An 11,458-nucleotide genomic window follows, 5' to 3' on the forward strand; every position below is an offset into this window, starting at 1 on the left:
GTGGGAATGTTTAGGACTTCAAGCCCAGAGGATGGCATCTCAAGTAACCTTGAAAGAACTGTTCCGAGGAGGCAGGGGAAGGAGTCAGGTTATACAGAAGTTTGCAATAAAGGGAGCAGGTAGCCTTAACATCAAAGATTATTGTTAATTAAGGAAAACTAGATATCTCAAGTTAAAGAATCTAGTCCTTTTCTATGTATAGGAAGATGCAAGCTCTGGGCTCACTGAAATCTTTCCTTTCATACACATCTCAGCTATCTGGGGTCAGCATCTTGCTTCTTGTTTTTTTTTTTTACATCCTTAGTTCCTTGTCCACTGCTGAGAGTGACATAGGGAATGACGGCAGCTGACAGCTGCTGGATTGCAGGCACTGTTCTCCCTTTCGGGCCCCTCCAAGCTCAGAAATTCACTTTTGGAGGCCTTGAAATAGCTGACATCCTTATTTACTGATATGGCAGGAATCAGTCCATTTTACACCATCAAGCAGTCACTCTTCATTCTTCCCTCCCCACAGCATCTAGACCTAATCTTCCTTCTGCTGGACTTATCTGCTTCATATAAGTAGAATCATACCACATGCAGTCTTTAGAGTCTGGTTCAGCAAAACTGGCGGATCATCCAAATTGTCCTTTTATGGTTGAATAATATTCCATCTATGGACATACCACATTTTGTGTGTTCATTTATCTGTCGATGGGCAATTGGGTTGTTTCCACCTTTGGGCTATTGTGGCTAGTCTTGCTACAAACACCCATGCACTAGTGTCTGTTTGAATTCCTGTTTTCAATTCTTCAGAGTATATATCTAGGAGTGGAATTGCTGGATCATACCTCACTATATATTTATAACCTTTTTTGGAAGATGTGGTGTTTTCATATTTGAATCTGAATGCCTATAGGTGTCCATCTCTGTCTCGGTTTCCATCTCTTCTATTGTCTTACACCTGCCAGTCTGACTCACACTATTTGCCTGGCCCCTGAAGACATCTGCAGACGGTGACTGTAGCCATGAAATTAAAAGATGCTTGCTCCTTGGAAGGAAAGCTATGATCAATCTAGACAGCATATTAAAAAGCAGAGACATCACTTTGCCAACAAAGATCCGTCTAGTCAAAGCTATAGTTTTTTCATGTATGGATGTGAGAGTCGGGCTATAAAGAAAGCTCAGTGGGGAAGCATTGGTGCTTCTGAACTGTGTTATTGGAGAAGACTCTTGACAGTCCCCTGGACTGCAAGGAGATCCAACCAGTCTATCATAAAGGAAATTAGTCTTGAATATTCCTTGGAAGGACGGATGCTGCAGCTGAAACTCCCCATACTTTGGCCACCCGATGAGAAGAACTGACTCACTAGAAAAGACCCGGATGCTTGGAAAGCTTGAAGGTGGGAGGAGAAGGGGGCGACAGAGGATGAGATGGTTGGATGGCATCACCGACTCGATGGACATGAGTTTGAGTAAGCTCTGGGAGTTGGTGATGGACAAGGAAGCCTGGCATGCTGCAGTCCATGGGGTCGCAAAGAGTCAGACACGACTGAGCGACTGAACTGATCTGAATTTGCTCCCCTTATAAGTCTTTGGTACCAAAAACTCCCACAAAAACATAGCGCCCAATTCAACTGCTAAGGAGCCCGAGATCTTGGGCAAATCTCTCCACACCTCTCGGAGTACTACTCTGCTCAGCCTCGCCAGGGAATAATGCTGCTTACCTAAGGGGAGGCGGCAAGAATCAGGGAGATGATGGACGGAATGCGCCTCTTCGGAAGCTGTCGAGTTCTGGAAACCGAGACAGACGGGCTAGGCTAGAAGAGGAGGAGGCGGCGGAGGAGCGGGGCGGGCTGGACGCCCTCTGGGAGCATAGGCCGCACTTCGGGTTGTAGACCGGCCCGGGTCCGAGCCGGCGCGCCTGGGCGTCCGCGGCACAGAGCGCAACCGGCAGGGGGCTCGGGCGCCACCGCCTCGCGACGTCTCGGCGGGCTGGCCTAGGCTGGAGTCGCGAGCCCGGGCGGGGCTCAGGTTGGCACGCGGTGGGCGGGGGTGGCCCCCGTCCCCGCCCCCCACATCCGGGGGCCCGGGCCGGGCTGTGGGTCGGCCGCGCGCCGGTGAGTCAGGCCGGGTTTTCCCTCCGCCTCTGGGGCAGGATAGCGAGCGCGGCCGAACGCGTCCCTCCCTCGCCAATCCGGCTCCGGAGCCCGCCCGCCCGCGTTTTCCCGGCGCCTGTCGCCTGGCCGCTCCAGCCTGGTTCGCAGTCTCGGCCGGAGCTGGCGCCCTGGAGGAAGGGTTCAAATCCGCGCGCAAGGGAGCTGCAGCGCGCGAGGGGTGCGGATGGGCGCCAGGATGGTGAGTAGGGCGCACCGTGGGGCTGGAGCCGCGGCCCGGGGCTGGACTCGGGGGGTGGGGCTGGCCGCCGCCAAGGTCTAGCTTTCCCGGCGACCTTGGCCAAGCCCCCAGCCCTACGCGGGCGAGGTTCCCGTCTGAGAAGTGGGCAGGGGTGGCAAGGTGAGGTGTGCGCCCAGGTACCCCTTACTTCCAGACACCGAAGCACCGAGGTGCGGGATCGGGGACCGTCCGCGGGCAGGGAAGCTGTGCTGAAAGGGCAGGCGACAGGTTACGTTCTCCTTAACCCATACAAAACGCGCTTTCCCTGGAGGAGTTCCTGGGACCCCTGAACCACCACTGGGGTGGGGTAGGTGCCCTTGGCGCGGGAGTCTGACCTCGGCTTCCGCGCCCACAGCCCATCCGTTCGGGGTAAGTCTTAGAAGCCTGGGAGAGACATCCCCTCCCAACCCTCAGGTAGCTTGGGGACCTCCCCCAGTTCTGGGGGAGCCCTCGCCTCTGCCACATCCTTCCGTGGAGATGCCAACCTCCACCTTCCCTAAGAGACGGCTTCCTGCCCTCTCCTGCCCCCTCCGGGATACCACCTTCCTCCACTATATGAGCCCTGTATATAGCTTGCTGTCAGGGGTCCCGTGAAGAGCGGACGCTCCCAGATCCTGAGCACCATCCCAGTCTGGCCACAACCTTCGGCCAACGTGAGGGCCCGTCTGGAGCCGGGCGGAAATCGGGGCCGTGACTGCGTCCGGAAAAAAGGACCGGGACCTGTCATCTCCGACGCGGCAATCCCTCCCCCCCGCCCCGCCTCCCCTCCCGCCTCCACGAGCAGACTGGGTCTCTCCTGGCTTGCACCGGGGGCTCAGCCTGTCCCGCGGCCGTGGTGCTCTGTCCCTGAACGGCCCAGGGAAGGAGAGAGGCAGGAGGCCGTCCTGGAACCGGTGATCTGCTTCCTCCCAGAGCCCTCCTGGGCAGGGCTCCTCTCCTGCCGACTGGCTGTGTGTGGGTGTGTATGTGCCAGACTGAATGAGTGCGGCCAGTCTGCTCACGCCACCGCCTATGGAACTAGCAGCTTCCAGGGCTCACAGTGCCCATGCAGCGGTGTTTCCACTATTTCTACCTGACCCAGGGGCAGGCAGTGGATATTCCAGGCTGAGGGGACTGGGATCCAAACCAACCTGGTTGCAGGTACCCTTGGGAGAAGCAGGTGTGGGGAGCTGAGCAGACATAATCCACAGCAGTGTGGGAGCCCAGGGAGGGCAGCTGGTAACCCCTGTCTGGGACAGCCTGGGACAGAAGAGGGGGCCTTGCCTGGGGAGTTGGGATTGCTGGTCATGTGGAATCACGGGCAGCTCACTTCTTTTTGGACTTCAGTTTACCTAGCTGTAGGATGGGGTAAGTGTAACTACTGTTTTGCCTGCCTCCACGAAGCTGTCTCGGAGATCAGATGATGAAATTAAAGGGCTGATAAAAACTGTAGAGCGCAAGTGATCACTCCAGCAGGACTCTGCCTCTTCATGAGTTGAAATGGGGCTACAGAATGCCAGCCTCTCCCATCTCTTCCCTGGGCCCCTCTTACCCACTGCCCCCTCTTTTGGAGCTGGGACATTCCAGTCTCATTCCTCAGGGGCAGCTGCAGTCACTCCCCTCAGCAAAGCTGATCCTCCAGCAGGTGGTGGGACCCTCCCTGGGGCTAGGACTCACGAGGGTCTAAAGGCAGTCAAGGCCAGACTGGGAGCTTCTTACCCAAGTGCTTTGGGCACACTCCAGAGGAGATGCACAGTGGAGTCAGGGCAGGCTTCTAAATGTAGAGAGCCTATGGACTTTTTCCTGTGCAGCTGAACATGACCTTAGGCACCTTATTTTACCTCCTGGGCCTCAGTTTTCTCCTCGGAAGTAGGGGATGACACTCTTCCTCTCCCATGTGTGTTGTGAGCATGTGCCAGGCCCAGCATCAGGCTGACCCAACGAGGCACCCACTAAGGGACACCAGGATGCCTCCCTGAGTGCCCTGTCTTTTTTCTGCTTCATGGCCAGGGCCGTATCCCAGCCCCATTCTCCGGTCTCCACCAAGAGTTGATCCAGAGATATGCTCCCAGTGTCCAGGCTGTCTGATCTTGGAGTAGATGGAGGGGAAGGTGGAAGCAGGAGTAAAGGGACCTTGTTGGGACCAACTAGGCCTGTGCAGAATAGGGCCTACGTGACTAGCTGAAAGCTTGCTGGCAGAGCAGTGGGGTGGTGGCAGCGAGGTTCTGCTCTGTGCAGAGCTCTGGGCCCCAGGCACGTCATGAATTCTGGGTAGAGAAGCCCAGGCACTTGGAGGAGGAGGCCCTGTTTTCCCCAGTGGGGCTGCAAGGCACTTGCTGTCTCTCCCTCCCTCCTCCCCCTCCACATCCTCTCCTGCACAGCTGCCCTGGGCCAGTCCCTGGGCTTCCAAGCAACGGGAAGGAATGTGTGTATTGGGGGATGTAGGGAAGGCAGGGGAGGTGGATGGAGTCTTTTAGGAAAAAGGACTGTCCCCAGATTGAGACCTGGGCAGGGTAGAGCCTCCTGAAAGCCAGGGCCCTTGGCCCAAGGGGGAGGAGCTAATAATACAGCCTGAGAAGTTATCTAGGAGGGGTGGAGGGGGGGGGGGAGGGTGGGGGCCTTAGATAAAGACAAAGGGAAGGGCTGTTGCTGCCCCTCCATGTAGCTCCGGAATTAGTTCAAATTGCTCAACTCAAGTGTGAAGAAAAGCTGATCCCATGCCCTCCTTTGCCACACACACACACACACACACTCGCCTCCATCTAGCAGCCTCGGGGCTAGGAAGGACAGCTGGGTATTTGTGTGTGGAAGGTGCTCAGTGCAGTGCGGATGACCTTGAGTGTGTGTGAGCCTCGCTGCGTCCTCTCACGGAGAAGCTTCTGGGCCACTGGTGGTGCCGACTGGACTGCAGTATGTGTGTGGTGTGCATGTTTTGGCCATGACTGCTTCTCCCCTGGACCTCGGACCCTTTGTGGAGGGTATGGGGTGTTGATTATTGCTCCCTGAGACAGGAAATGAGGCTGTGGCCAGGGGAACGTGAAGCAGTGTGTGTTTGGGATGGAGTGGGCATGTTTAGCTCCCCTTGCCACCATCCCTGCCCCCAGGCTCTCACCAGGCTTGCAGCTCAGGAGCCCTTTCACCTCCCTGTCCCTGTGCTGGCTGTCACCGGCAACCCAATAGGAAGGCAGAGAAAGTAGAGTCTTTCCCATTTGGGGGAAACTGAGGCATGGTCAAGGGAGGTGTCCCATGGAGAGTAATGTAAGGGTGGGCTGGAGACCAGATTCTCTGCTGTCTACCTCCCCAAGAAGCAGTGACAGGAGTTCGGTGGGCTTGTCTGTTGCTTGGTGGGCTTGTCATGGTGAAGGGGTGTCAGAGTGGGAGGCAGGATGCTTCGATTCCAACTCTTGGGTTGTGGGTGACATTGTTGGTTCCCACTAGACATTTCGAGTCATTGTACTGTAATCACAGGCCAGCACCTCACTCTGACCAGCTCTGTGACCTTGGGCAGGCCACTTCACCTTTTGGAGCCCCATTGCCCTTACCTAAAAAACACAGACAGTTAACTATGTGCCAGGACTCTGTGAGACCCCTACGCAGGGCCGCATCACTGTAGGTGCCCAGCACCTGTCATCCCTTATCTGGATGACTCCCCTAACCTTGTGTGGCTTATGGCACCCCCAAAGAGGTTGAGCTGTCTGGGGACTGGAAAGGGAAGCTTGGGAAGGTTTCTTTTGCCCAGGGTAAGGTTGAGGACCGCAGGGTGTAGGGGCAGGGCCGTGTCTTCCACCCATCTCCCTCCCTCCTCGCAGAGAGCTTTGTCTTCTATAAACACAAAACCTGGAAATGGTTGAGGAAGATGGAACCTCCTAACCATTGTTTGGTGTGGGAGTCTGTGTCCCGGAAGCATATTGGATTGGGGCAGTTGGGGTGGGGCACATCGGACTTGTAGCTGCATTGTGCCTGCTGGGTGTCTGTTCAGGAATGGGAATAGCTGGGTAGGAAGCAGAGAAAGGGGCTTCTCTGGTAGCTCAGCTGGTAAAGAATCCACCTGCAATGCAGGAGACCCTGGTTCGATTCCTGGGTCGGGAAGATCCTCTGGAGAGGATACCCACTTCAGTATTCTTGGGCTTCCCTGGGCTCAGATGGTAAAGAATCCGCCTGCAATTAAGGAGACCCCGGTATGATCCCTGGGTTGGGAAGATTCCCTGGAGGAGGGCATGACAACCCACTCCAATAGTCTTGGCTGCAGAATCCCGGGACAAAGGAGCCTGGAGGCTACAGTCCATGGGGTCGCAAAGAGTCGGACATGACTGAGTGACTAAGCATAGCACACAGGCAGAGAAGAAGGCGGCATTCGTTCATTTGCCAACTCCTTTCTGAGCACTTACTGTGTGCCAAGGACTGGGATGGACACAGGGGATCCAGCGGGGCACTGGGGATAGGTCCTGCCTTCCACAGTGTGATCCCAGCACAGGTGGGAGGCAATCCATGACCCCGTCACTTGGGCACTCGCCGGTGGTGTTAGTGTGTCTACCAACTAAGCTCAGCTTCAGCTAGCCCGTGTTGACGCTGGCTGTGGGCCAGGCCCTGGACTGGGCATTCTATCCTCTAATCTTAGCCAGTCCTCCCAGCATCCATGAGTGATAAGAGTTGACATAGTCATCATCCAGATGAGGAAGCCAGGGTCCACACACTGATTGATTCCATACATTGGGTCAGGATTGGGGCCCTGATGCCTGGCAGTGGGCTTTGAAGTGGCAGCATATTAGAGGGGCTGGCAGGGGCTCTGGCTGCCCCATCTCCCTGCCTCCTATCACTGCTCCAACATGAACACCTGTTCCGGAAACTGTGGCCATTGTTCCTGCCATCCTTCCTTCCCCTGGGCCCTTCCTGTTTGTATCCGTCCTGCTGGAGCCCCTAGCCCCACCCATGCCAGGTGCTTCCCTTGGGAAAACTCTGAACCTCTGCAGGAAGAGGGGTTGAATGAAGTTTTTTTCCCCCTCCCAAGGGAAGAAGAAGGATTGGAGCTTCTGAGGCCACTGGTCTTGGTGCCCTGTGCCCTCCGCCCACCCACCACGTTGGGTACCTGGCAGGAGAATGAACAAAGTTAGAGTCAGAGATGGATTCTGCCAGCCCAGTCCTGGGAGGGGCCCCTATCCTGCTGCTTCAGGTCCTGGTCCCCCTGTGACCCCAGTCACACACTGGCCCCTCGTCAGAACTAGGGCACTAGACAGGTAGCCTTGGGACTTCTACTACTTTCTCTAGGAGTCCTGTTCCGGATTCTCTCTGGAACCCACATCTGCCACTCCTGGGTGGGCTGGGGTGGGGGAGCTGACACAGAGATCAAGCACCTGCTTCTAGGGCATCTGGGGAGTTGGGCAGCAAGTGCGTACCTGCCCCTGATGGAGCCTCCCAACCCCCAGAAGCAGCCGCCTGTGCCCTGGTGAAACTTCATGGCCACAGCCCCAGGCCCTGCTGGCATTGCCATGGGCAGCGTGGGCAGCCTGTTGGAACGGCAGGACTTTTCCCCTGAAGAGCTACGGGCAGCACTCGCAGGATCTCGGGGCTCCCGCCAGCCTGATGGGCTCCTCCGGAAAGGCTTGGGCCAGCGCGAACTCCTCAGCTACCTGCACCTTCCCAAGAAGGATGGCAAGACCACCAAGCGGGCCCCTCGGAATGAGCCTGCCGACTATGCCACCCTCTACTACCAGGAACACCCTCGGGCTGGTGACTTCAGCAAGACCTCGCTGCCTGAACGGGGGCGTTTTGACAAGGTGTGCCTCGGCTCCTCCCCTCCCTACTGTGGCAGGGCGGGGAGGGGGGCCCTCCTTGAAGACCCCGAGGCTGGGATAGGACATGGAAGTCTTGCTGTGGGCTGGCCTGGTGACATGTACCCTTGTTCTCAAAGGGGATTCCCAGGGGCTTCGGGAGGGAGCACCAGAGAGCAGTCAGCCCAGAGCCTCATCCCTGGCCTCTCTTTCTGGCAGTGTCGCATTCGCCCATCAGTATTCAAGCCGGCCTCGGGCACCGGGAAAGGCTTCCTGTCCATGCAGAGCCTGGCGGCCCACAAGGGCCAGAAGCTGTGGCGCAGCAATGGCAGCCTGCACACGCTGGCCTGCCACCCGCCCCTGAGCCCCGGGCCCCGGGCCAGCCAGGCCCAGGCCCGTGCCCAGCTGCTGCACGCCCTCAGTCTGGATGAGGGCGGCCCTGAGCCCGAGCCCAGTCTGTCTGATTCCTCCAGCGGGGGCAGCTTTGGCCGCAGTCCCAGCACTGGTCCCGGCCCCTTCAGCTCCTCCCTGGGCCACATTAACCATCTTGGGGGCTCCCTGGACCGGGCCTCACGGGGTTCCAAGGAGGTTGGGCCACTGGCTCTGCTGAACTGCCTGCCTGAACCACCGCCCCCCTACGAATTCTCCTGCCCCGCCGCCGAGGACATGGGGACTGTGGTGCCGGACACCTGTGAGGAGCTCAAGAGGGGCCTGGGTGAGGAGGATGGCGCCAATCCCTTCACACAGGTGAGAGCAGCTGTTGCCTGGGCCACCTGTTCTGTCCCCTGGCATTAGCGTACAGGGCAGACAGAGGGTCGCCCGCCATCTCTCCTGCAGGGCTCCGGGTATACGAGGGTAAGGAAGAGAGAGATGAGTTTGCTTCTTTCCCCAAGCCCCACATGACATGGGGATGTCATGTCATTGGTGGCCCTTGCAGGAAGTTGTGAGGGAGGGAGACTCCCTGGGAGGGCCGCGTGCTGGGGACACTTCACCACCAGAGGGTACATCCTGGGTTGGGGCACATGTGTGCCCAAAGCATTGCACCCTGGACCCTGTGGTGTTGAGACAGAGGATATCAGAAGCAGCTGGAGGGTTGGAGTAGCGGGCCAGCCATGGGAGTGCAGGCAGTTGGTATCCAGGGGGGCAGGGCGGTGTGTGGATCTTGGGCCATGGCAAGTGCTCTTTCCCCTGGGCAGGTGCTGGAAGAGCGCCAGCGGCTGTGGCTGGCTGAGCTGAAGCGCCTCTACCTGGAGCGACTGCACGAGGTGACCCAGAAGGCCGAGCGTAGTGAGCGCAACCTCCAGCTGCAGCTGTTCATGGCCCAGCAGGAGCAGCGGCGCCTACGCAAGGAGCTGCGAGCACAGCAGGGCCTGGGCCCGGAGCCCCGGCCACCAGGCAGCCTCCCAGAGACCGATCCTAGCGCGCGAGCAGAGGAGGAAGCCCGCTGGGAGGTGAGAGACCATACATTCAGAGACTCCTGCCCCCACTGCTGTCGTGCCATCCTCTGCCTGCCCTCCGACTGGTCCCCCCCTTACCCTGCTTTCCTTGGCTCTTGCCCGTCCCTGTCCCCCTTCAGGTGTGCCAGAAAACAGCAGAGATCAGCCTCCTGAAGCAGCAGCTGCGGGAAGCCCAGGCGGAACTGGCTCAGAAGCTAGCTGAGATCTTCAGCCTGAAGACACAACTTCGGGGCAGCCGGGCACAAGCCCAGGCCCAGGATGCAGAGCTGGCCCGGCTGCGAGAGGCCGTGCGGAGCCTGCAGGAGCAGGCCCCTCGGGAGGAGGCCCCAGGCAGCTGTGAGACCGATGACTGCAAGAGCAGGGGGCTGCTAGGGGAGGCGGGAGGCGGTGAGGCCAGAGATGGGGCTGAGCAGCTGCGGGCCGAGCTCCTGCAGGAGCGGCTCCGAGGCCAGGAGCAGGCGCTGCGCTTTGAGCAGGAGCGGCGGACGTGGCAGGAGGAAAAGGAGCGGGTGCTGCGCTACCAGCGGGAGATCCAGGGCGGCTACATGGACATGTATCGCCGCAACCAGGTGTTGGAACAGGAGCTGCGGGCGCTGCAGGAGCCCCCCACGCCCTGGAGCCCTCGGCTTGAGTCCTCCAAGATCTGAGGCCCTCGGAGCAAGCTGACAGCAGAAGCACTGTCAGAAGATGGCTTGGACAAGCCCACCCTGAGATGGCCAGCCCTTTCCGTACATTGGTCTGGGGTGGAAGCTGCTGAGACCAGCCAGGGATGGAGAGGCTGGCCGAGAGGAGGGACCCAGTGGGGCTGTGGGCTGGATGGGGTACCAGTAGCAGGAGGAGCCAGGGCAAGGTCCCCCCTGGCTGAGGAGTCTCCAGGCAGAGCCCAGCCCTGGAGTAGGTGTGACCCAGGAAAGGAGGTTTGGAAGTGAAGAGCCCTGTGAAGCAAAAAGGGCCAGTGTGAGGAGGGGAGGCTGGGATGGGAACTTTGGCCTCCGCAGAATAAAATCACATTTTCTATGAGGAATTACCAGGTGATAATGTCAGGCCTGTCCCTGGCCTGAGTGCAGAGGACTGTGGAGGGTCCGGGTTGGGGGTATTGGCCTGGACTGTAGCTCCACCATGTCCATGATCGGCAGGCAGGGTGTACCCTGCACCTCTGTGTGCAGCTGCTGGACAGGCACGTTGGGGAGTGGAGGAATCCTTGCTCTGGCACCACAAAGTTTCTTAGCTGCCATGTGAGCTGAAATTCCTTTCTTTAGCATCAGTGAGATTTTAATAGGGAACAATGCCAGGGAACCCAAGAAAACAAAGGGGCAAGACAATCAAGGCATTGCTAGAATATGAAATGTCCTCTTGGTAAAAAGTCTGGGATCCTGGGTCCCAGGCCAGGCTGGATGTGGGGCCAGCCTAAAACAGCTTCTGCTGGAGAGCCTTAAGCATCCAGTAGTCTGCCCCTCCCAGAACTTGCCTCCCACCTTTCTCTCTGGCTTGTGTACCCCTCCCTCCATTGGGATGAGGGCCTGGAAAGATGCAGGAAATGAAGCAGAGAAAGCTCGATGAAGGGCTAGAACTGCAGCAGAGAATGTGGACATTTCCCTGTAGGCATGGGGGGCTATGGGGTATTCTTGGGCAGGAGTGTGATCTGATTTGTATTCTGGAAAGTTCTGTCCTGGGAGGAAGCACCCCTGTGCCTGGCCCTGCATTGCCTGATCCTTGCTCTTAGCCAAGGCTTGCTGGTCCTTGGCCCCTAAAACCCACTCCCATCCTCTCTGGACCCTTGCTCCCTCCTGGTGGGTTACCTAGAGCACAGAACCAGTCGGGCTGTGCAAGTGGCATCTCCCTAGCCCTTGCTGTGAAGCTGGGAGTCCTTACGGATGC

General features: G+C 58.2%; 1 protein-coding gene across 2 annotated transcripts; it reads left to right on the top strand.

Moving 5' to 3' along the window:
* Positions 1-2,159: 2,159 nt before the first annotated feature.
* On the top strand, positions 2,160-10,604 carry N4BP3 (NEDD4 binding protein 3). Of its 2 annotated transcripts, none has more exons than XM_055551542.1 (5): positions 2,160-2,337; positions 7,779-8,129; positions 8,343-8,870; positions 9,320-9,574; positions 9,700-10,604. In XM_055551542.1, the coding sequence occupies exons 2-5, from the start codon at positions 7,809-7,811 to the stop codon at positions 10,225-10,227; spliced, it is 1,632 nt and encodes a 543-aa protein (XP_055407517.1). In that variant the 5' UTR covers positions 2,160-2,337; positions 7,779-7,808; the 3' UTR covers positions 10,228-10,604. The 2 variants fall into 2 exon arrangements, with proteins under 2 accessions (XP_055407517.1, XP_055407527.1); XM_055551552.1 differs by having other exon boundaries at positions 7,782-8,129.
* Positions 10,605-11,458: the final 854 nt, after the last annotated feature.

The sequence above is a fragment of the Bubalus kerabau genome, chromosome 1, assembly GCF_029407905.1.
Source record: "Bubalus kerabau isolate K-KA32 ecotype Philippines breed swamp buffalo chromosome 1, PCC_UOA_SB_1v2, whole genome shotgun sequence".
In the NCBI taxonomy this organism is placed as follows: domain Eukaryota; kingdom Metazoa; phylum Chordata; class Mammalia; order Artiodactyla; family Bovidae; genus Bubalus; species Bubalus kerabau.